At 37.9% G+C, this 24807-nt stretch overlaps 4 protein-coding genes and 1 pseudogene across 6 annotated transcripts; 1 reads left to right on the plus strand and 4 right to left on the minus strand.

Moving 5' to 3' along the window:
• Positions 1-1194: 1194 nt before the first annotated feature.
• LOC106451462 (malate dehydrogenase 1, mitochondrial) lies at positions 1195-3161 on the minus strand. Its single transcript, XM_013893394.3, has 7 exons — positions 2790-3161; positions 2506-2679; positions 2204-2372; positions 2052-2113; positions 1835-1956; positions 1646-1763; positions 1195-1551 (listed from the first exon to the last, which is right to left on the minus strand). The coding sequence occupies exons 1-7, from the start codon at positions 3036-3038 to the stop codon at positions 1414-1416; spliced, it is 1032 nt and encodes a 343-aa protein (XP_013748848.2). The 5' UTR covers positions 3039-3161; the 3' UTR covers positions 1195-1413.
• A 7211-nt stretch (positions 3162-10372) lies between these two features.
• On the minus strand, positions 10373-13160 carry LOC106451461 (UBP1-associated protein 2C). Of its 2 annotated transcripts, none has more exons than XM_048760488.1 (2): positions 11827-13160; positions 10373-10538 (listed from the first exon to the last, which is right to left on the minus strand). In XM_048760488.1, the coding sequence occupies exon 1, from the start codon at positions 13051-13053 to the stop codon at positions 11830-11832; it is 1224 nt and encodes a 407-aa protein (XP_048616445.1). In that variant the 5' UTR covers positions 13054-13160; the 3' UTR covers positions 10373-10538; positions 11827-11829. The 2 variants fall into 2 exon arrangements, with proteins under 2 accessions (XP_048616445.1, XP_013748846.1); XM_013893392.3 differs by lacking the exon at positions 10373-10538 and adding an exon at positions 11092-11483 and having other exon boundaries at positions 11827-13157.
• Positions 13161-13384: 224 nt separating this feature from the next.
• Positions 13385-14890, plus strand: LOC106451465 (ERC protein 2). The gene is made up of 5 exons (XM_013893396.3): positions 13385-13751; positions 13831-13883; positions 13976-14013; positions 14071-14479; positions 14572-14890. The coding sequence occupies exons 1-5, from the start codon at positions 13481-13483 to the stop codon at positions 14794-14796; spliced, it is 996 nt and encodes a 331-aa protein (XP_013748850.3). The 5' UTR covers positions 13385-13480; the 3' UTR covers positions 14797-14890.
• A 7-nt stretch (positions 14891-14897) lies between these two features.
• Positions 14898-17627, minus strand: LOC106451464 (annotated as a pseudogene). The gene is made up of 8 exons (XR_001289585.3): positions 17486-17627; positions 17206-17406; positions 16861-17010; positions 16593-16778; positions 16126-16206; positions 15682-15882; positions 15452-15592; positions 14898-15349 (listed from the first exon to the last, which is right to left on the minus strand). The product of XR_001289585.3 is annotated as a protein DJ-1 homolog B-like (transcript).
• A 1755-nt stretch (positions 17628-19382) lies between these two features.
• LOC106451466 (uncharacterized protein At1g24485-like) lies at positions 19383-23807 on the minus strand. Its single transcript, XM_048760487.1, has 7 exons — positions 23680-23807; positions 23474-23563; positions 23031-23412; positions 21470-21963; positions 20712-20747; positions 19866-20066; positions 19383-19765 (listed from the first exon to the last, which is right to left on the minus strand). The coding sequence occupies exons 1-7, from the start codon at positions 23750-23752 to the stop codon at positions 19689-19691; spliced, it is 1353 nt and encodes a 450-aa protein (XP_048616444.1). The 5' UTR covers positions 23753-23807; the 3' UTR covers positions 19383-19688.
• Positions 23808-24807: the final 1000 nt, after the last annotated feature.

Genomic DNA, 24807 nt, shown 5'->3' on the forward strand with positions numbered 1-24807 from the left:
TTTATGCCAAACCGTAAAAGGAGGGATTAATCTGGGTAGGCAGTGATTAGAATTTTTTTTTCTGCAGAGGATAAGAGTTTAGAGTACCAGTTTCATTTTGAGCTACCCTCTTAAGTTAGAAAAGAGAAAGCATTGCTTTTATGTCTCATACACTATGGGAGTCCTAAATACTTTTCAAAGCCTCTTGATCTTTGTATCCCCCATTATTGAACTAAGATGCTTTCTGTTACCAGCTTTTGATCCTATTCCAAACACAATGGAAGATTTTTGAAAGTTAGTTATATGACCTGATAGTCCTACATAGCTTCTTAGAGTATCCATGACTACCTTGCATTCATCTTGCTTAGTTTTCCAGAAGAGAACCGAATCATATGCAAAAATCAAGCTTAAAATAGGTTGATTTTCTGAAATAACACAATGAAGACAAGGCTTTACAAACGATCTTCTAGGACTTAATAGATGAGCTTATATGCAATATTAGTTAACTGATTGGCCTATAGTCACTAAAAACATTGGATTTTCAATGTTTAGATCATTAATATTGCATATAAGCTCATCTATAAAGTCCTAGAAGATCAAGGGAAAATTTAAGTACACCTAGGCCAGTAGTGTTCATAGAAGAATGTATTTAACCCATATGGTCCTGGAATTTTATCTTTTATTCCCATCTGCTGCATGGCTTTATATAGCTCTTCTTTAGTTACTTGAATTAAGGATGCATGTGCTACAAAATGTCATTGACATTACCACTGAAATGTGAAGCAAAACATCATTAGAATAAGTTCACAATTACTCGTTGAACATCTTTGGTCGATGACCAGGTTTTTCCATTATCATCCATAATATATTTTGTTTTGCACTTCCATGGAATACATTGTATTCTTATCTCCAGCATAGGGCCATTGTACTGTGCTCTTTGTCGTTTAATATTCCTCTTCTAACGTGTATTATAATAGATTTAAGAGCATTAGTATAGTTGTAATCAAAACATGAAGGTTGATATGCCTTTGTTGTCTAGTTGTTGATGTGGTTTCGACGTAAAAACACCTGGCACATGTTGATTTTGTTTGGCCCATAACGATTTAGCGAGAAAGACCTGTTGTATAAGTCTACTTTTCTTTTATATGATATGAAATCATAATTCTTTTTTAAAAACTGTAGAATCAGTAAAAGAAGGTGACAAGGATGCAAAAATAAGAAGAATCAAGCAGACTTTTGATCTGATGATTATGACAGAAATATCATTGTTACAAAAGAAAGAAACCTTACATGCTAACATGTTACAGTTTTTATCTCTGTGCTTTGGGAAAGAGCCCAAAAAGCCTCAACACATGAATTTTATTGATGCAACCCAATGTAGGGCGAGAATATAACCGGAAAATTGGAAAAATAACCGACTCAACTCGATTTAACTCATTGGTTGGCAAACTTAACACCCTTCTCGATGGAAGACTTGAGTTCTGGCTTCAGTGCTTCCAACCCTTCTTTCTCGAAGTCTGAGAGTGGCCCCAAATCAAGAACCTCCTCCACACCGTTCTTCCCCAACCTCACCTGAATCAATTAATCACCAAAACCATCACATCCATCCTCTCGAGTCATGAGACACTGTGTGTTTGAATGATTGATGCTAAGTTTTGAGGATTACCTTTGAGGCAAAGAAAGGAAGCTCAGTGATGGTGGACTGCACGTATGAGCATTCCACAACATCTGGAACTCCGTTGAGTCCTTTCAAGCATGCATCAGCGAATAGTGCTCCAGCATAGCTGTGACAAAGATTAAGTTACTAAATTAAAGAACCGAAAACATAACGAAAAGGGTAGAGCACAGTACTTACGCCATTGACAAAGTAGCTGAACCTTTTCCTGCCTTTGCCTCCACGACTTCGGTACCTCCATCTTGGGTACGCTTGGTGAGAGCGGTGAGTACGTCACTCGACAAGTTGGCTTGAGGAGTGGCCTATATATTGTTAACAAACAGATTAACTAACTTTGAGTAAACAGCGAAAGACATTTTAACCACGGTTTGAGTATAGAGGAAGTGAGAGAGGTAACCTGAGAGAAGAGTGGGAGAATTGTAACCCCAGCATGACCACCAATGACAGGAACGTTAACTTCTGCAGACACAACAAGCATATTTAAGAACACAGACAACATACTTAAGGGCAGGTAAGGAAAACTCGTGACTACAAAAGTGGAAAACGAACCTGCAACAGGAACATTAGCCTTTCCAGCGTAGAAAGTCTTGGCCCTAACAACGTCAAGAGTGGTGACACCAAACAACTTCTTCTCATCGTACATACCAGCCTTCTTGAAGATCTCAGCTGCAATTGGAACAGTAGAGTTCACAGGGTTGCTGATCATGTTAACAAGTGCCTGAATCAACACAAACAAAAGAGTAACTCCAAAGGTCAGTCATTTGATTAGAAAAAAAACACACACACACACACACACACAAAAAGGAGACATCTTTACACCTAACAAAGCAAGAATCATGCTCTTGGCTTACATGAGGGCAGTACTTGGCGATGGCAGAGCAGAGGTTCTTGACAATACCAGCATTGATGTTGAAAAGATCATCACGGGTCATACCAGGCTTCCTGGGAACACCAGCAGGAATGATAACGAGGTCAGCTCCTTCAAGAGCTTTCGCCAATTCATCATCTCCCATGTATCCAACCACCTATCCAAGTCAAAACAAATCTCACATCAATAACCCTAAAAAAACTCAGATCACAGAGATTACAAAATCTAGTAACTGATCAAGGGGATCGTGGAAGTGTATGTGTATACCTCAGATCTGGTGTTGATGTGACCGACATCGGCGGCGACTCCAGGGGTGTTAGCGATATCGAAGAGTGAGAGGCTAGAGACGAGGGGGTTGAGCTTCATGAGGAGAGCGAGAGGCTGCCCGATTCCACCGGCGGCGCCGAGGATGGCGACTTTGCGCTCGGGCACGGAGGAGGAGGAGGAGGAGAAGCTGCGGCGGAGAAGCGATTGCTTCGCCGATGAAGAAGAACGGACGATAACGGATCTGAACATCTTGGAGATGGGATCTAGGGTTTACTCTCGAGAAGGAAGCAAAAGCTAAGATGCGATTCTTTTTTAGTTTTATGTGGTGAATGCTCGCTCGCTCACTCGATGGTTGTTGATGATTTATATGACACACATACCCTCTCTCTCTCATTTCCCCTTTTTTTTTTTTTTTTTTTTTTTTTTTTTTTTTTTTGTTTTGAACAACATTTCATTGATATTAAATATCAACATATGACATCTTCTTATTTTTCTAATATAGATTTGGTTAATGTATCAGCCGCCATATTTCTTTCCCGATTGACAGAACCCAAGGAACATTCTGATAATAAAGACATCCAATGACGAATATCATGAAGCACATTACCAAGTTAAGCATGATGAGAAACCACCGGGTTGACAACACGAGTCAACTCCGTACTATCCCCTTCGAACCAGATTTGTCTCCATCCTCGGATCCACACTTGATGCATTGCATACAACAAAGCAAGGGCTTCTCCCTGAAAAGCAGTTGAGATGTTGTTTATACGAACCATACCCGCACACACAAACACACCTTTAGCATCTCTTATAATCCACCAAATCTCAGCTCTGCTACTTTCTTTTCTGAAGCTACACTTTTACCAACCCATAGGAGGAGAATCACATGTAGTTGGTTTCAGATTAAGGACCAGCGAAGCTTTTTTACTAACATAAACAGAGTTCCATTCATCATTGGCTGACAACGCTCTATAAATATCTTCCACTGGATGAACATTCCTTGACTAAAGAGGTACTCATTCCGAGATTTCCAGATATACCATAACGCCCAAGAAGAGAACTTGGAAATCTTTTTAGAAGTATCAACATTATTCATAAATGTGAATAAAGCCGATATGTTTTCTTCAAGATTAGAAGACTGAAAATTGAATAGAGGAAGACCTAAACATCGCCAGGTAGCTTGAGCATGAGGGCAAAGAAAAAGAACATGATTAATTGTCTCATCCTCCATACAACAACGCTGACAAGTTGGATCCGTATTGATTCCACGACAACATAGCTGGACATAGACACGAAGAGCTCCTGAAATGACCTTCCATAGGAACTGCTGTATTTTTAGGATTATTTCCAGATTCCAGATTTGCGCCTTCAAAATAATATATCCTTCAGGAGGGACTATCACATCATCCTCCGAAAAATCATGTGTGGCAGTCCAGTATCCAAACTTAACAGAGTAATCCAAACTGGAAGTATAAGGTCAGACATATTGATCAGATTGGTTATACTTTGATAACCTAATAGTCTTAATCAACCTAACTTCCTCATGCTGAAGAAACATATTTAACTTTTCTTCATTCCAAGTAGCTGTAGACTGATTTATGAGTTCTGACACTGTCATATTAGGTAGAAGACACGGCGACTCCATTCGACGTGGTGGGAGAACTGGCAGCCACAGATCTTCCCAAACTCGAATTGTCCTACCATTCCCTACTTGCAAAACCATACCTTTCTTTAAAAGGTTCTTACCCTCCTGAATGGATTTCCATCCATACAAAGAACTAGTTAAATTTGTCGATTGTAAGAATGTCGACGAGTTATAGTATCTTCCTTTATAGAGCCTAGCAAGCAATGACTGAGGATTATTTAAAATTCTCCAGGCCTGCTTAGCCAAAAGAGCCACATTGAATGCCTTCAGATCACGAAAACTCATTCCTCCTTCTTTCTTAGGTAAGCATAGTCTTTTCCACGAGATCCAAGTAATCTTCCTTTTCCCTTCACTCTGTCCCCACCAGCAACCAGATAGCAGAGAATTAACTTCATCACATACCGTTTTAGAAAACAGGAAACAACTCATAGGATACACATGTTTTGCTTGTAAGACTGATTTAATCAATATCTCTTTACCAGCAGGGGAGAGATATTGGTTGTACCATGGGGAGAGCTGCTTCTTCACGCTTTGAACCACACTCCGGAAATCTGAGACTTTACTACGACTGAACTGTTCTGGTAACCCCAGATATTTACCTCCACTCCCAACTGAATGAATCTTCATGAATTTGAGCATGTACTTTAGTGTCAATCCTTTTACCAAATATGATAGAGGATTTATCATAATTCACTTTTTGACCCGAGATCCTTTCATATTGCTCAAATATCGAGGCCAAACATGTTACATCTTGCAGAGTAGCACAGCAGAAAAATAGAGAATCATCGGCAAAGAATAGATGAGATATAGTAGGACATCTGCGATCCAACTTCATGCCTTGGAGCTGATTAGTGTGTTGAGCATAATCTAGCATTTGACTGAGAACTTCCCCACACAGAAGAAATAGATATGGAGACACTGCATCACCTTGTCGTAAACCTCTTGTTGGCTTGATGTTACCATACATGAGGCCATTGATAAGGACTGAGTAGGAAACATATCGTATACATTCCATTGTTAAGGCCACCCAACCACTATAAGAAAACATCACCTTAACGAGGGCGGTTTTCCTCGTTATTTCGTCGTAAAAGAGGCTTTACGACGAAATAGCGAGGAAGCGCGTTTGCTCGTTACTCGTCCGTCGTAACACATATTTCCTCGCTAATTCGTCGTAACTTAGCGAGGAATATATTTCGTCGTAAAGACGAAGTAGGGCGATTCGTCGTAAAGACCACGTCAATATTCCACGCAAGGACGTCGCTACAATTCCTCGTAAATACCTCGAAATGAGTTCCTCGTAACCTACACGTAAATACCTTGAAAGAGTTTCCTCGCAAAATACACGTAACAACCACGAAACGATTTCCTCGTAAAATACTCGTAAATTGTTTCTCGTCATTTCCTCGTAAGGTTTCCACGTAAAGAGGTCGTACATTAGCTACGAATTTACTTCGTTTTTATTATTTTTACAGAATTTAAAAATATAATTAAAAATAATTAAAATTATTTAATTTAATAATAAATTAAAATTTAAAATAAAAATAAATCAATATGAAAATATTTTATATATAAATAAGTTTTGAATTTATATAATACAACAACCAAAAAAAAACTAAGGGTCGTTCATCGCCCGGTAGAATTCATCACTCCTCCTCGTAACATCTGCCTCGTTATGTACGTCGGATGACTCGCCTTGAATGGGATGTTGTTGTCACATGTTCCTCAACATGGACTCCCATTCCGGATTTGTGGCCGCAATAACGTCCAAGAAACCCTCGACTCCACCCATACGAGATTTTGTCGCGGTCAACTCGTTACGCAGCTGAGCGGACTCTCTACGCAGCTCATTGACTTCATCATCCCGTCGCTGACCATAAAACGATGTCGCTCTCGGAACATCGTTGACGGAACCAATCCCCAACGTCCGTCCCTTTTTTTTAGGAACAACCTTAAAAACAAAAAATAAATATTGTTAGTAAAAATTTAAAGTTATATTAAATGAATAATAAAAAATTAAAATTTTTGAAAATTTACCTCCTCGTAAATCTTATCCACTTCAAGTGTGGATAAGGTGACGGGTAATCCGTCGGTAGACTGCTGGGTCAGCTGAGTCTGGTGGTCTTCAACCCGAGCAACCACGTCGTTGTAGATTTACTCGGACTTGGCATCTACAAATACGCCCGCCTTGTTCTTGTGGGTCCTCTCGTAAAGTTCCATAAGAGACGGGAGATGTCTCGTCTCTTTGGCCTAAAAAAAGTTAAGAAAGTTAGAATAAAAATATATATATTAAAAAATTTATTTAATAAAATATTTCATTACCATTTCCAAACGGACACCGGCGTGGGGTTTTTGGCCCGTAGTGTGAAGCATCGGCCCGTTTCCGTGCTCATCGACCGTGTTATGGGAGTTAGAGCAAGCCTGGGCGATTCTAATGGAATCAGGAAGGCGCCAATAACGGATGAGGCCATCCCACACATCCGTGGTGAGCTCAGCGGGTTTGCCACGCTCATACCCCTTCACGATCCAGTCACCCTTCCAGTTGGAGACCGTGTCCAACAAGCGAACTTTCGCCTTCGCGTTAAACTTCTTCCTCACCCTCTCAGTGATCCCTTAGGCCCAATTAAATTTTTAAAATTAACATCAATAGTATATTTCTCAACATTATCCACCTAATGAACACTAAATAACATAAAATCCGTAAACCTATCTAAATTCCCTATATTAACCACCTAATCTATCCTAAACTAACCAAATTAGAGAGGAATTAGAGAGACTTACCATTGCTACGAAATGGAGAGGAGGTGGAGAGGAAGTAGAGAGGAAAGAAAGAGTGAGCGCTCAGGGGTATATATAAGATTACATATCGTCGCAAATTCGTCGTAAAATTACGACGAAATAGCGAGCAGTTACAAAGGCCTGTGTTTTTCAATACGAGGAAATTACGAGGAATCGCAAAGGCCCGTGTTTTTATATACAAGGTACATATCGTCGCAAAATCGTCGTAAAATTACGACGAAATAGCGAGCAGTTACAAAGGCCCGTGTTTTTCAATACGAGGAAATTACGAGGAATCGCAAAGGCCCGTGTTTTTATATACAAGGTATTAACGACGATTTTGCTTACGTGGAATTAACGAGCCTTGCTTTCCTATAAATATACCCACAACTCTCATTCTCAAACCACACACAAACTCCCAAATCACATCCTATCTGAAATCACATTCCTGAGTAAAATCCTATTCAAATTATAAATATTTGAAAAAATAGGAAAATGATAAGATATTAGAATTCATGTGGGCGAGACTTACGTATTATAATTGCTGGAAGTCTTGCCACATGTTAATCTGGTATTTTTTATCCTTTTCCCTTTTTTTCTAGTTTTTACACTACGAGGTATTTACGACGATTTCTGCCTAGGTGGAATTTACGACGATTTCTTATACGGGGTCTTTACGACGATTTCTGCCTACGTGGAATTTACGACGATTTCTTATACGTGGTCTTTACGACGATTTGTGCTTACGTGGAATTAACGAGTATTATGTTTAAATCCCTAAAATCCGAAACCTCCAAACCCCAAACCCCAAACCCCAAACCTGAAACCCCAAACCTCAAACCCCGAAACCTCTAAACCCCAAACCCGAAACCCCAAACCCCATATTCCAAACCCCAAACTCCATATTCCTTATTTTCATATATTCCAAAATCCATCTTTATTTTAAATTTCGTCGTTATTTCCTCGTTGGCTTACGAGGTATTTACGACGATTTCTGCCTACGTGGAATTTACGACGATTTCTTATACGTGGTCATTACGACGATTTGTGCTTACGTGGAATTAACGAGTATTATGTTTAAATCCCTAAAATCCGAAACCTCCAAACCCCAAACCTGAAACCCCAAACCCCAAACCTCAAACCCCGAAACCTCTAAACCCCAAACCCGAAACCCGAAACTCCAAACCCCATATTCCAAACCCCAAACTCCATATTCCTTATTTTCATATATTCCAAAATCCATCTTTATTTTAAATTTCGTCGTTATTTCCTTGTTGGCTTACGAGGTATTTACGACGATTTCTGCCTACGTGGAATTTACGACGATTTCTTATATGTGGTCTTTACGACGATTTCTGCCTACGTGGAATTTACGACGATTTCTTATACGTGGTCTTTACGATGATTTGTGCTTACGTGGAATTAACGAGCATGCGTTCTTTATTTTAATATTTCGTCGTTATTTCCTCGTTGGCTTACGTGGAATTAACGAGTGTTATGTTTAAATCTCTAGAATCCGAAACCCCAAACCCCATATTCCTTATTTTCTACTTCATATATTCCAAACCCCATCTTTATTTCTATTCCAAACCAAAATTCCCACATTTGCTTATTCATAAAACAAACTCCCACATTACCTTATTCATAAAACAAACCCCACGTTATCTTATCCATAAAACAAACTCCCTCATCTTATTCATAAAACAAATACATCAATCAAATACATCGACATTCTCGTCATCACTAGAAACATCATCATTTTCATTAAACTCGTCTTCAACAGCTTCGTTTGTGGCATCATCGGTAAGATCTTCGTACTCGTGATTATGCGGATCAATGAGAAGGATGTCATCAATTTCTTGTTCAGGTTCCTCGACTTCATTTATCTGTTCTTCTTGCAATGGTGGTTCTTCTCCACTGATGATTCGTCCTCGAGGTGTAACTTTGATCACTGCTAACCAATTTATACCTGAATCTCTCATCCGAGGGTATGGAAGGAAGCTAACTTGGTGGATTCAAAATTTCCTCGCTAAATACACGTAAACTATTTCCTCGTAAATAACACGCAAAGTTTACGTCGTATTTACGAGGAAATTGTTTTTCCTCGTAAAATACTCGTTAAATTACATCCACTTTACGACGAAACACGTTTGTCGTTACGTTACGAGGAAATAACGATGACTTTAGTTTTCCACGTAAGTTCCTCGTAAAATTGACGTAAATTTACGAGGATTGTTTTTCCTCGTTAAATTTCCTCGCTAAGTATGTGTTTTCTTGTAGTGAACGATCATCAAAACCTACCTGATGCATAGTTAAAAGGACAATTCCATTCGATCATAAGCCTTACTGATATCAGTTTTGACTGCTATATACTGACGAGAGTAATCAATCTTGGACGATAATGCCGAGATCAATTCGTGAGCAACCAAGATATTATCAGAAATTTGACGACGAGGTACAAAGGCTGCTTGTGATTCAGATATGATTCCATCAAGACATTGTTGAAGGCATTGACACATGATTTTAGAGATAAGTTTGTATGCAACGGAACAGAGACTGATAGGACGGAAATCAGACATATCAGAAACATCTTGGAACTTTGGGATGAGGCATATATGAATATGATTTATACCATCATCTAATTTACCGGTGACAAAGAATCTTCTCACCATACAATAAACATCCTGAACTATAACATCCCAGAATTGATGATAAAAGAAAGCTGTGAACCCATCAGGGCCGGCCGGGGCTCTTTCTACACCAATCATAAACATTGTAGCTTTTATCTCATCCTCAGAAAACTTCCTTCATCAACATATGATTCATAGCAGGAGTCACTTTGCGTTGAATATGTGAAAGGAAATCATTTTTTTTTTGTTTTTTTTTTGTCATCGTCTTTTTTGTTTTGTTGTGTTAATCTTTTGTTTAATTTTTGTCAAAAAAATATATCAAATGGTTTAATTTCATTTCAAAGAATATTGTAGTTTTATATTTCCAATTTAACCAGAGTACAGTACACTGTATTTTAGGAACAGATGCAAAATGTAAATCTCATATTACTTATAAGATCTAAAATTTGTGACAAAAATTCAAATTAATTCTTTGTAAGTTCATTAAAAAAGTTTTCCAAGTCATTTAAAAACTCTAATTAACCCCAAACTGGTTGATTAAACACGCTCTCTTTAGTCTTTAGCGCGTCTGGCGATATTATTAGAAAGTGAATATGTTTAGTAACGTACAAGGATTACAAACACATCTCATCATACATGTTACACGTTATATATAAACGAAGCGATTTCGCCATCGGTCTTCCCATATTTGCCGCAGCTCTTCGGTCGCACCGTTAGATCGACAAATGAGAAAAAAAGGAAGAAACGAAAAAGGACAGTCAAACAAAAGACCCAAGTGGTCACAGGTTAGCGTGGACTGTCGACAAATTTATCCTAACAATAATGACACACAAGACTAGTCTCTTTTGTGGTCAAGAAGCGAGTGATCAGTTCACAAGTCTTTTGTATTCACAGAATATTTTAACAAAGTTCTCGTAAAACGTGACCACAAAATAAAAGAAATAATCGTCACAAATATCACAAGTTAACAGATAAAACACTCCAAAAAGAGCTTCATATCAACACGAAAAAGGACAAATCTCAGAAATAAAACCTCAAAACGATCTTCTTTTGGTAATAACATATCCACGAGGAATTAAATTATATTTTTTTATCATTTGAAGCATAGTTTCTCTGTCATATATAAAACTTCTATCATGTCTGGTTTGCAAACAGGAAAGGGCAGAGTACAATTCTCAGAATATCAAGCTGCTAAAGCATCACATGTTCAGAAGTTTTGAGTTTAACCTATGAATCAATCAATCAGAAGTGATTCACAAAGAAAACCTTCTAGTGCCACTTTATTGATCACAGACAAGTAGAACCTTGTTGTCAATGTTCCAGAAGAGTAAAGAAAGAGTAAACAGGAAACTAGATAGAGAGACAAATACACCAATTATTAAAGAAAAGTTCACTAATCTGACAAACGAAACCAAATCTGCAAACTATGTCTATGAAAAAAATAAAATACAGGAAGACATCCTAGTCTAATCAAATTCATAGAAAGCAACTAGGCATACAGAGGCCAAGGCACATTCAATTCAAGTGCAGAGAGAGACAGATGTCAAAGCAGCAATACATTCATCAATCCAGAGATTTTTTAAAGATGCTGCAATCACGTAATCACCACTAAGCACAAAAAGCATCTTCGCCCTGTCAACAAACCTGAATCAAACATCCAATTCACAATTTAACTTGGTCATTAGCATTAACAAACAAATTAAACTCCTAGAGGAAAATCAACAAGTCCCAAGCAAAGTGTGGAGCAAATGGACACAGTACTGCACAACTAAACAATTGTACTTAGTTTACAATATAAAGATGATACACACCTATTCAGGAATCACAACAAGTAGCATATATCACTGAATGCAAGCAAATAGCCACAAGTGGACACACAAAAGAAAAAAAAAAAGATATTTTCTAGCAAGGACCATGCTCATGCACACAATAACACTAGCAAGATCAAGCAGTTAGAATAACTCAATTTAAGGAAGAACCATCTTACCATTCAGTAATGTGGTGGACCGTTGGGGTACATTCCTCCAGGAGGAACTCTCGGAGCTGTGGAGGAACCAACAGGCTGATGCTGTCCAGGATACGCTGAAGCTGATGAATGCCCATAGTGCCCGCTCTCAGGATAACCACCACTACCACCCATCGAACTTGGTGGCATTCTATACGGACCACTTCCAGCACCAGGGCCTGTACCAAGACCATAACCTCCAGATCCTGGACCACCGTATCCACCATAATGACCAGCATACGCACCTCCATATCCACCTGGTCCACCGCCCATAGATGATGGTGTGGAGTTCATATGATGCGGTGGTGGTCCTCCTGAGTACCCATTGTAACCACCCATCCCACCAGGTCCACCAACAGCTGGCCCATAAGGTCCAGGAGGAGGAGCCACACCCATTCCATTACCATGACCATGACCATTCCCAGGCCCAGCAGCAACATCTTTACCCGGACCACCACCTGGTGGCTTTCCCTTCTTACCATCAATAGCCAACTTACACTGCAAATGCTTCCCATCAATCACCTTAGTAGGATCAGCAAGTGCCGCCTGAGCACCTTCGGATGTCTTATACACAAACAAAGCAAACCCCCTAGACTTTCCAGTAACCTTATCAAACCCCAAAGGACCTTCCTCAATCTCCCCATAAGCCAAAAACAGATTCAACAACCTATCCGCAGGCATATCAACCGGCACATTCGCCACATAAATCTTCCTCATCGACACATCCGAAACATGAGCCGCCGCAGCGGCCGCACCTTGATTCCCAGCCGCCGCGAGCTGCGTGACCGTCACGCGCCCGTCCATCTTCTTAGACGGATCCTTCAACGCGAGAAGCGCTCCGTCCACGTGCCTGAACGTCACGAACCCGTACCCCTTCGACTTGGCCGTCACCTTGTCGAGGATCACGATCGCCTCCTCGAGATCTCCGTAGCTGGAGAAAAGCGATCGGAGACCTTCCGTCGTGGTCTCCGCCGCGAGGCCGCGGATGAAGAGCTTCCTCTGCGTGATGTCTGCGTCGGCGGTCGATCTGACGAGATCGAGGACGTCGGGGTGCCGAGCGACGGCGTTTTGTAAGATGTCGAGGAGCTGATCGGTGGAGAATCGCTCGATGAGCTTCCTCGCGTCGTGCGGCGTCAATCGGGTAATGTGCGCGTCGTTGAGGATACCGTTGCCGTTCTCGTCGAGTCTTCGCTTCTTCAACATGTCCATGATCGATTGAAGATTTGTGTGGAGAAGATAAGTTTCGCCTCAAATCCTTAACCCTAATCGAAGGCGGAGACGAAATGAAAATCAATCGAAGAATCAAAAAAGTCGGCGAGTGAGTTATTTATAACACACCTAGCCAAACAAATTTGCAATTTATGGTATGAATTAAATAAATTAAGCCCATTAAAGGCCCGGTTAAGTGCCTTCAATCTACCTAATTTGGGCGGTTTAGCCGACTTAATAAGACCCAACCAAACACAAAATTGCAATTTTAAGGGATGAATGAAAGTGAATAGGCCCATTAGTGACCCATCATCGCTTCCCCGATCTACCTTATCTGTTTCTCCTGCCGTCTCTCTCACACACACTTGTTCATCAATGGGGTCTAGCCGGAGAAGTTTATAACTGAGCGGAGAAATTTCGTAAATAAATGTTTTCACTTTCTTCCCCGCTTCATCTCCATGCCGGAGTGTCGTTACATCTCAAAAAACCCATCATCTTTAGAACATCAAATTCTTTCAGACAATTGAAGTTGAAACCTGCTGCTACTGTACGGTCATTGTACAATGTGTTTGAGAATCAAGACAAGCCAAAAGATATTGAAGCTGATAGGAAGATGAAGGAGGAGGAAAGGAGAAGGAAGATTGGATTAGCAAATAAAGGAAAGATACCATGGAACAAAGGAAGGAGACACACTGAAGGTAGAGACTAGAGAAAGTCTTAATCTTATTTTCTCCTCCGCTTTGTGAAGTGAGTTTGATCATCAACCCTCTTAAACAGACACTCGAAGACGAATTAAGGAGAGAACTATTGAAGCTTTGAGAAATCCCAAGGTGATGTCAAGTAAGACTCATTCAAATCTGTTTCTACTCGTTAAGATGACAAAACCCATATGGCAAAGTTGAACTCTTTGCCATCTTTTCAGGTTCGGGACAAGATGTCTGAGCATCAACAACCACACAGGTAGTAGCTTCATTTGTTTTACATGCAGTAAGTGTAGGCTAAGTTTGTCTCTTGCAGCGATGAAACCAAGGAGAAGATAAGAGCTTCAGTTAAACAAGTTTGGGCTGAAAGATCAAGATCAAAGCGAGTAAAGGAGAAGTTCATTTCACTGTGGTCAGAGAACATTGCAGAAGCTGCAAGGAAAGGAGGAAGTGGTGACGTCGAACTCGATTGGGACAGCTACAAAAAATCAAAACAAGAGATTTCATCTGAGCAGCTTCAGTTGTCTGAAGAGAAAGCAAGAACAAGGGAACAGACCAAGATGAGAACAGAAGAAGCCAAGACAGAGAAGATGAGGAGAGTTGTAGAAAGGAAGAAAGAACGCCAAGAGAGAGACGAAAGAGGAGTAAAGACTAGAAAACCAAAGCAGAACAAGGAGAATGCAATCGCTACCTCACGTTCTAAACTGAAGAATAGACTCACAAAGGTAAAGAAAAAAAAAACTATTCCTTGGACACTTCAGACAGAACAAGAAACTAACTTAATGATTCTTTGGTTTTTGCATAAATGTCTTGTCAGATTCACAAGAAGAAAACAAGTCTTGCTAAAGTCGCTATTGTAAAGGATAGTATAGTTTCAGTTGCAGCCAAGCTGGAGAATCTGGACTTGGAACTGATAAAGAAAGAGAGAACAAGAGGAGAAATCTCTCTTGCTGATCAGATCCAAGCAGCTAAAAGCCTACGAGGAAATGATATTTTGTCAAGGGTTGGTCTTTTTGCCATGAAATCAATGGACTTCGATTAGAAAATAGTTTATAGAGCTGCTGCCCCTTTACTTCTTGTTCCACTATATACTGAAGACTTAAAAGATATAATTAATAGACCAATTATTAACAAAACGTGTGCTACTTTAACTCATGCAGATTTCATTAAACTAATTCTCAGTTTCTTACACAAACTAGAGTGACAACTGACAGAACACTGAAGCAAAAGAAACTTCTGATAAAAACAGAGTAGCCTCCTCTTTTTATTTATAAGACATGATTAAGCATCACTCAGCGCAAAGCACATTACAATAAAGGTCCACGCATCGATAGCTTCATACTAAAGCCTTTTTCTTATTAAAGTCACTCTAACCTTAGATACTCACTTGGCTGAGTTTACACAAGAGTTGCCTTTGAGAGCTGAAGTCCTTTCTCGCGACCATAAAACTTCTCCACGATTGCGAGTGCACACTCCAACGATGTTCCAGGGCCCCTGCTCGTTATGAGATTACCGTCCACCAATACTCTATGCTCGATGTGACTCTGGTCCGACAATTTGTTGCACATTGGTGGATAAGCTGTCGCCTTCTTACCCTATACAAACATCCATACAGTTGCTATGAAGGTAATGATCCTATGCATCTGAGGCTCTACTATTAGCTAACAATGTTTCTTTCTCTCTGGCTTTGTTTGTACCTTGAGTAAACCGTGTGGCTCGAAGACCAGAGCAGGAGATGCACAAACAGCTCCATATGGTTTGTTTGATTCCGCCTGCTTCTTTAACATATTCACTAGCTTCTCCGAACTTGCAAATGCTTCAGCACCACCGAGACCACCCTGTGAATTAAAAGAAGTTCATCATGTTGGTTTAATTCAACTACTTGACATCATATATTCCTTTGTCGTTTGAAGAAGTTAGCACTCACAGGCAACACAATCAGATCGTATGAATTCTTTTCAGCCTCATTGAGAAGCACATCTGCCACTAGCTTGACTTTACGAGATGCTACCACTTCCAAACTGTTACCAAGCGCAGCAACGACAACATTTGCTTTTGCCCGTCTCAGAACATCAATGATTGCAACAGCTTCCATTTCCTCAGAGCCATCTGCAATGGGCACAAGAATCTGAAAAAGGAAACCAATGACTCTCAGTGAACAGAAGAATGTTAAAACAAAACATATACATAAGCAAAAGTGTGCGCTGTTTTGCCAGTCAACTTTTTTCGTTTATATACTCATCATATAACCACCTGAAGTAGCAGAAGCTACCAAATTATCTCACATTACAACTCAAATTAACCATCAAAATAGAACTCTTGAAAATGTAACGGGTGCCAAGAAAGTGGATAGGCGGCGATAATAAGTTACCTGTGGGGTATTCTCATACGACCACTTTATTTGGTTAAGCTCAGTAATAGTGTACTCATCACCAGGGTTGGGACGCATCACCTGATGTCAAAAGGGAAGAAGAGAGTGTAAGGGGATACCACGGAACAACGAATATGCTACCAAAGAATCGTTTTTTTGCTTGTGGAAATATGAAGTTCACGTATCCTATAGCTTTCAATTATATGTAGTCTCTCAAAACCAGCCAATGGGAACAAATGCTGGAAATTTTAGCGTTTTACAGACCTCAGATTCAAGGCAATCACATTAATAATGAGGTAGAAAAAAGGTTACTCCCTTATATCAAGTTGCAGCTCTAACATTAGTAACATGTCATTACAGAGCATCAAATTATAAACAGCTACATAAACTAACAGTACCCTTCTTTGCCAATGACTATGTTTCCCAATATGTGGATTTGAAGTGCGGTTTGATAGAAGAAGACATACCAATGGAGCAGAGACTTCAGCAGCTTTCTCTTTCCCAAACAATTGCTCCACAAGGGCGACAGAGAACTCCATAGTAGTTCCAGGCCCTCTACTGGTCACTATCCTCCCATCTATCTCCACTCTCGACTCAACAGCTGTTGCACATGTTGCTCCTAGCTTCTCCATAAAAACTGGGTAACATGTCGCCTACGAGGAACAAAAAAGTCAAAACTTCAAACAAACAAAGAAAAGTTCTTCCATACGGATCACCGCAGAGGCGCAGACATACCTTTTTACCCTCTAGCAGACCCCAAGTACCAAGCGCCAACGCCGGGGCACAACAGATAGCAGCGTTAAGCCGTCCATCTGCGTCTTGTTTCTTGACCATATTCTCCAGAGCTTTACAGTTCTTAAGAGTCTCTCCCCCAGGTAGTCCTCCCTTCCACCAAACAAAATATCAAAAAAAAAAAAAAAAAAGTAAATTAGCTATCAAATTCTCAAGTCTATCAGAATCAAAATCTGGAAGCTATGATCTATCACTACAACTACTAATCCAACGATTAGCTTCAATCAAATCCTTAATAGCGCAATAACAACGTGTTCACAAGATGGATCCAGAGAATCAGAGACGTACAGGGAGCATGATAAGGTCGAAAACGGAGTCGGTGATATCAGAGAGAAGAGTATCCGCCACCATCTTGATCCCATGGCACGCATCGACGCCAACCTGATTCTCCACGGAGGCCACCGTTACATCCGCGCCGCCTCGCCGCAGCACATCGATCATCACCACCGCTTCGAACGGCTCCGTACCGTGCGCAACGGGAATCAAAACCTAGAGCACGAAACAAAAGCAATCATCAAGAGAAAAGTACAGGATCGATTAAAGGATATGAAGATATCGATCTTCGTACCTTCTTAGAATGTGAAGCCATAGTCGCAGAGACGGAGAAGGATCGTCGATTCACGAGAAGAGAAGTTCGTCTCGGAGATGAGAAATGGAGTGACACTAAAGTAGCTGTGACACGACGACGACGCCATTGACGAGTAAACACGTGTCTAGAATGTGCGAGAGCAAGAGAAAAAGTTTGTTTTGGTTGATCGAAGACGGCATGTAGTTTGTTGTTTAAGAGGGAGAACAACGTCCCGGTTCTTAGTTTTATTAATGCAGTTGTTGTCGTTTTTCTGTGCTTTCGAAAACCTCCCCTAAAGAGAAATTGTTAGTTTGATAAAATCATTTTATATTTCTAATTTTACCAAAAATACAAACCCCAATTGTGTTTTGCACCTATTTTTATTTTGAAATGAGTTCAAAACGACTGCTTTTGCATCATGGGAAAATCATACAAATTTAAATATTTATACATTGTACAATTAATACTGTGTGTACTATTATACTGCGGTTTGATAAACAGTCGACCGTTAATTCGTGGATTTTTGAGATTGCAAATAGAGGAAAGAAAGTCAAATTGATTTTCTTTTTGCAAAAAAATCTTTTTTTTTTGTTGATAAAGTCGGTTTGATATATGTATTTGGATTAGCGAATCGTCGGACCCGGTCCTGTGCTCAAGTCTCCTCTTTCTTCTTCTTCTCCAGTGATCTGTGCTTGCAAGTCAAAACTGTTGCATAGTAAATCCTATCTCTGGAAACAATTCCTGCAAGCAGAAAAAGGTGAGAATCTATTGTTTCACTGAAGAAAAAAATAATGGTCAGAATCTTAATCAAACTCATCTCTCTTATAATTAATTAAAATTTCAATGAGTTCTCAAATTTGAACAACCAAAGCTTATTTACTCAGCATAGAAAACTCAATGATATACAAAAGCCTTCATTTGAACACATTTAAAAATTAGAAAAAACATACGTGAGAGCTCACAAATGGTCACGGACATAGCCATGGACATGTTTCAATCCACGACTCGTTGGGATATTAGAAGCCACGTTGCAGATGACTTTTTGAGCTACATAATTTAAATCAGAAACTGAGTAAATCTTCTACTAAAAAAGATTCACCACATCTGAAAATAGAGTAAAGCTTGCTCATATCACATAGTGTTTGATCCGCTGGAACATAAAATTGAGGGATCTTCCCTATTCTTCATAAACAGTAAACAAATTGTATATACTTCACTGACCGAGACATAATTTCAAGGGGGGAAGATATTCATACTGGTTAAAGAGAAATACATAAACCATACTTGCAGATCTTTTAATGTTATGACTGGATTTAATTAAGAGGCTCTTTGTAAGGGTTAAGAGCAGACTCAATAAACGGATCATAAATTCATAAGGTCACCGGAAAAATAACATCACTATTATCAGAATCTCAAGAACAGACTGACCTTTCAATCAAGCAAGAGCATGTCGACAGACCTGAGTTCAGCGCTTAACATTCCTCGCCTCCCAGAAACGAAGCAACCGGACTTCAAATCGGAAAAGAAAACTTGTGAGCTAGCCATTTTCCAGAAAATAAATGGATTTATCAGTTTGAATAGATTGGTAGGATGGAGTCGAGAATAGGGATGCTAACCTTTTTATAGTGAGATTTCCACCGCCTTGAAAGAACGAAGCAGACAATAAATATAGACCGTGGATGATGGAATCAAAGAGGACTTTAAGAATATGAATGTGAAACTGATGAAACTATGGGCCAGAGGAAGAAGATGAATGGAAACCCTAGAGCCGATATCGCTACGGCTGAGAACGATGAGGGTTCAATCCATAAAATAGAAAACGAAGCGTTTTGATAATGCTGAGTTTCTCTTATTCAGGATAGGCTTTACCAAGTTTTATAAAAAAAATCATGTGCAATCAAAAGCCCAAACGAAATTTAAACTTGAATAAATGAAACGCAGAGTTTCAATGAAGGGGACACGTGTCACTCCCAGAATGCACGAATTGATGACGTGTCATCACAGGAGGGTCACCAACATCTTTTTATATATATAGATTACATTTATTTGACTATATTTTTGACCTAAGAACCTCCTTTTTTTTTTTTTTTTTTAAAAGACTTAAGAACCCTTTTTGCATCAACAAATAATGGTGTCTAGGCGGCTCCAAGCTGATGGTGATCATTTAGATGAACAACATTTGAATCAAACCACACCCGTATTATCATTTCCTGGGTGGCTTACTGTCGCTCGCCAATTGCTCTCCGACCAGCGGTTCTACCCCTGCCTCTGCTGCAGACCCTAAAAACATAGGGCAATCCCAAAATATATAATATCAATCAAAGAGTTGAGATTAAAAATGTGTTTATATAGATTATTTGCATCAGGATATTAGCGGTACCTGTCGACGTGGCTGGTTCCGTGTTGGACTGGGACTTAGCATTTTGACTCCTCTTACAGAAAATAGCCACAAACACTGATGAGATAGATGCAAAGGCAGAGCCCAACGAAGCGCCAAGAATGACTGGTAACTTGGACTTGGGTTTCCCCTGATGTGTTGCTGTTGCAGCTTGCTTCGCTGCCTCAAATTTTAAACGAGCGTCTAGCAAAGGAGCAAATGGTTTAAGGCAAATCTCCAAAATAGCACATTTCTAAGTTTATATCATAAAAATAGCACTCAAAAACTAAAATGACCAAAATAGCACCTTTCTAAGTTTATCCTTTGAAAATTTTAATTTTTTTATTTTTCAAAATTTGAAATCTTATCCCCAAAACCTCATTTCTCAACTCTAAACCCTAAACCCTAAACTCTAAACCCTAAACCCTAAACTCTAAACCCTAAACCCTAAACCCTAAACTCTAAACCCTAAACCCTAAACCCTAAACCCTAAAATCTAAACCCTAAACGCTAAACTCTAAACCCTAAACCCTAAATCCTAAACCCCATCCTTTAACTCTAAACCCTAAGTTTGTGACTTTTGATAAAACATTAAGTGTTATTTTTGTGACTTTTGACCTTGAATGCTAGTTTGGGAACATAAACTTGATTTAGTGCTATTTTTGTAGTTTTCTCAATGGTTTAGGTTACATTTATAATCATCATATATTACTTTAATAGAATAAGAACTGGAAATTATTATACGTATATAAATTATTAATACTCAGTTTGTATATCTGATTAATTATAGAAATTAATTAGCTAAAAGTAACTACAGAACAGAAATGGATACAAATTGCAAGTGCAAACCTTCGTTTGGTTTTGGTTTCGTTTTTTTGTTGCGACCTGAAATAATAACCATAATTAATAACAAATAAAAAAGGATAGCTTTCAAATGGTACATTTACACCTAATTAACATCACTCAATATATTTTACAATTATAACAGTCCGAAGATTTTGTTTTTGGTAAAACATTTTTTTTTATTTGATAAAACACCGGAACATATTTTTTTGGCAAATCTCCAAAATAGCACATTTCTAAGTTTTTATCACAAAAATAGCACTCAAAAACTAAAATGACCAAAATAGCACATTTCTAAGTTTATCTTTTGAAAATTTTAATTTTTTTATTTTTCAAAATTTGAAATCTTATCCCCAAAACCTCATTTCTCAACTCTAAACCCTAAACCCTAAACCCTAAACTCTAAACTTTAAACCCTAAACCCTAAATCCTAAACCCTAAACCCTAAATTCTAAACCCTAAACCCTAAACTCTAAACCCTAAACCCTAAATCCTAAACCCCACCCTTTAACTCTAAACCCTAAGTTTGTGACTTTTGATAAAACATTAAGTGTTATTTTTGTGACTTTTGACCTTAAGTGCTAGTTTGGGAACAAAAACTTGATTTAGTGCTATTTTTGTCTTTTTCTCTATTTTTTTTTAAACTGAAAAAAAAGATGTTCATGTTTAAGGTTTTTGGTTATTTTTTTAAAAAATTATAGACTATTCAGTAAGGTAAAAAAAAACAATATGTGTATAAATAAATCTTTAATTACAAAAACAACCTTTGTTACGATCATCATCAGGGTCGTCACCGCTTTGTCCTCCTCCTCCGTAATCACCACCGACACCCTTACTTATCGAATATAGCTCCATAGCATTGACGATTGGAGGCAACGTCGAGTCGCTGGTAGATCGAAAAAACACCTGAGACTTCGAAGTGGCTACGATGTCTCTTGTGACGAACTCTGTAGCTTTCCCGAAAACCGGTACGATGGGAACTGAATTTAGTTGCTTGTCGTCCAGAAAAACGTTGAACGACCGTTTCATGGTCCGACCTAGACTTTTGGGCTCTGAGAAGTATAGAGCCAAGTAAATCTGGCTGCCAGCTAAGGGTAAGGTTTTGGTAGAGAGTGTTATGATGTCTTGCGACAAAGCCTTTGCCATAACATTTGCGGGGGGTTTATTGGGGACCCCGGTGATGTCAATCGATGAGGCTGAGGTTTTTAACACTGGTTCGTTGGGCTCTAACGGGAACCATAACCTACCGAATGTGTCGCTAAAATAAATTGAAACAAACCAACAAAAAGAACAAAACCAAAAGTTAACTCGGTTGGTGTACAAGAACCTAATAACATGATAAAATAATCAGCCAAAGAGACTTTTATTGTGCTAGGGATACTCATTCTAGTGTACAAGAACCCATTAGTTCTAATGTTTTTATTAATTAAAAACTAGAAAATGGTTAGAGTCTTAGAGAGAACAGAAACGAAAAAATCATCTCCGAATAAAGAAACTTTTAATTGTGCCAGGGATACTCATTCTACAGGTGTCACATTATAAGTAATTGTATTGTATTTCTATTTAAATTTTAAATATACAATAAATTATATTAATATAAAATATGGGAAGGACTCTATTGAGAAATTTTATTGATGCAAATGCCCTGAAATCATTTCCAATGGAAAGTTTTTTTTATGTTCTCAAAATACATATATGTTGTGTATTTTAAAAACTCTACGAGAGAACTTCCCATTAGGGATTGTTCTAATAAACCAACCAAAGTGTGAATATTTTTTAATAAAAAACTCATACTGAAAGATGTAAATTCACACAGTCCACCAAAATACACAAAAATAGCACTCAAAAACTAAAATGACCAAAATAGCATTTTATCATTTGAAAATTTTAATTTTTTTATTTTTCAAAATTTGAAATCTTATCCTCAAAACCTCATTTCTCAACTCTAAACCATAAACCCTAAACTCTAAACCCTAAACCATAAACTCTAAACCTTAAACCCTAAACCCTAAACCCTAAACTCTAAACCCTAAACCCTAAATTTAAACCCTAAACCCTAAACCCTAAATTCTAAACCCTAAACCCTAAACTCTAAACCCTAAATCCTAAACCCCACCCTTTAACTTTAAACCATAAATTTGTGACTTTTGATAAAACATTAAGTGCTATTTTTGTGACTTTTGACCTTGAATGCTAGTTTGGGAACAAAAACTTGATTTAGTGCTATTTTTGTCTTTTTCTCGTTAAAAAACGCCATTTAATTTATAATTCAGGCACTTAAATAGAATTGTCAAATATAAATGGTAATTGTGTGCTAACTCGTACCGTTTAATGTTTTTGAAACCATACAGAACTAGCTTTCTGCGGAGGAGACCTTCGTCAGGTCCAATACCGTCGTACATGTCAGCATCCAAACCATAAACTTCAATGGAAGATATAAAAGGAACATCTGACTTAGACGTACGGATGAGGCAAACGCTGATATCCTCACTCGCAGGAGAATATATCACCTCCGATATAAAAATCACCCTATTATTGAGCTGCGGCGTATTAGTAAATTGAACTGTCTCACGGTGTTTCCCGTCGTAAACAACGTCGAAAGAGGGCGCCGAGGAACGATCGTCGTAGTTCCCGTAGAAAAACAATGTTCTAACGAGTGTTTTACGGCTTTTTGTCACCGGAATGTTGCTGTAGCAATTTTTATTACCTGAGGGGGAAGAACCGGAGGGTGTTGAGCGGATTCTTTAGACTATTCCCGAATGACTTACCGGTGGTGGTGAAGCCTTTGTCTCCGGCCCATAATTTTACTTTGTCGGAGTCCAAGTAGGATTCTGATGCTCCACAGTCGATGTTTATATCTAATGATAAGTATGAAAAAAAAAGATTAGAGATAAGATTTAATTGAATTGATCAACTTTAAGATAAAATAAGATTAATATGTATATGAAATATAAGGAATTCTATTTGTTAATACATTTTGAGAGGGAAAGGATTGGGGAGGAGAGAGACAGGAGAGTGAGAAGAAGAAGCACTGCCATGATCAACATTCAACAAGTTACTTAGTTTACAAGCACTCATACGTACGTAATATATATATATATATATATGGTTTACTTGACTTATAATAATATTACTAGGTTAAGATCCGCGTCTTGCGCGGGATCAACATTATATATATAAATTAGTTTATGTATTAAATATTTTTATATTTTATGAAATAATAAATATATATTAAATAATTAAAAAGTCAGTAACTATTAAATATATAATTAAATTGGTGCGAACATATAAATCAATTTTATTAATCCAATTTTTTTTTATTTGATAGGATATGTTATTAAATTTAAATGATACTAACATAGATAATATATTTTAGTATATTTTTAATAATAATGTCTATTAAATGATGATTTCTACTCATATAGTTTTTTTGATCATTTGTATCTTTTATAGAAAAAAATTTAAATTACTGATAACAAAATTTTCATTGTGGGATTAATATTTTTAGTAATTTATAATTTAAAAAAAAATAAGTTGTCAATGATCGTTCAAAACTTTTATCAAAAAATTGTTCAAAGTAAATTTTGAAACTAAATATTGTATTTTATATGGTTTATAGTTTAATTTAAAACGATATATATATTAATCTAATATTAATTAAATAGACTTTTTACTTATATAATTTTGTAATCATTTGTATTTTGTCATAAAAAAATGTTAAACCATGGATCATAAAATTTGAATGTGAGACTTTTAACAGTTTTAGTAATTTATAGTTGTTTGTAAAAATTTAAAATATAACATATACATAAAAATCTAAATTTTTATTATATGGTTATTGTGATTGTTTAATTTATTTAATAGTTTAAAATTAAACAAATATGATAGAAGATACACTATTTTTTATCAAATTTTTATTATTCAAAATCATTAATTGTCATATATACTTTAGCCACATTAATTAGGCAATTTCGTAAATTTTATTTAAGAGAATAATAAAGTTATTAATGATGAATATTGTTAGTTTTATAAAAAAACTTATTATTATGCCGATGGACCACAACATATTTCTTCTTTAATAGTGGGATGCTATGTGGCTACA

Source organism: Brassica napus, chromosome C6 (genome assembly GCF_020379485.1).
Source record: "Brassica napus cultivar Da-Ae chromosome C6, Da-Ae, whole genome shotgun sequence".
NCBI lineage: Eukaryota > Viridiplantae > Streptophyta > Magnoliopsida > Brassicales > Brassicaceae > Brassica > Brassica napus.

Coding starts and splice junctions, on each gene's coding strand:
- LOC106451466 (XM_048760487.1), bottom strand. CDS start 23,752: ATGTTGATCATGGCAGTGCTTCTTCTTCTCACTCTCCTGTCTCTCTCC. Junction 21,964..23,030: donor GGTTTCAAAAACATTAAACG/GTACGAGTTAGC, acceptor AATTTATTTTAG/CGACACATTCGGTAGGTTAT. Junction 20,067..20,711: donor GAAACCAAAACCAAACGAAG/GTTTGCACTTGC, acceptor CTCCTTTGCTAG/ACGCTCGTTTAAAATTTGAG.
- LOC106451465 (XM_013893396.3), top strand. CDS start 13,481: ATGTTTTCACTTTCTTCCCCGCTTCATCTCCATGCCGGAGTGTCGTTA. Junction 14,014..14,070: donor GAGCATCAACAACCACACAG/GTAGTAGCTTCA, acceptor TGTCTCTTGCAG/CGATGAAACCAAGGAGAAGA. Junction 14,480..14,571: donor TGAAGAATAGACTCACAAAG/GTAAAGAAAAAA, acceptor ATGTCTTGTCAG/ATTCACAAGAAGAAAACAAG.
- LOC106451462 (XM_013893394.3), bottom strand. CDS start 3,038: ATGTTCAGATCCGTTATCGTCCGTTCTTCTTCATCGGCGAAGCAATCG. Junction 2,373..2,505: donor TCGCCAAGTACTGCCCTCAT/GTAAGCCAAGAG, acceptor GTGTTGATTCAG/GCACTTGTTAACATGATCAG. Junction 1,764..1,834: donor TCAGCTACTTTGTCAATGGC/GTAAGTACTGTG, acceptor TCTTTGTCACAG/CTATGCTGGAGCACTATTCG.
- LOC106451461 (XM_048760488.1), bottom strand. CDS start 13,053: ATGGACATGTTGAAGAAGCGAAGACTCGACGAGAACGGCAACGGTATC.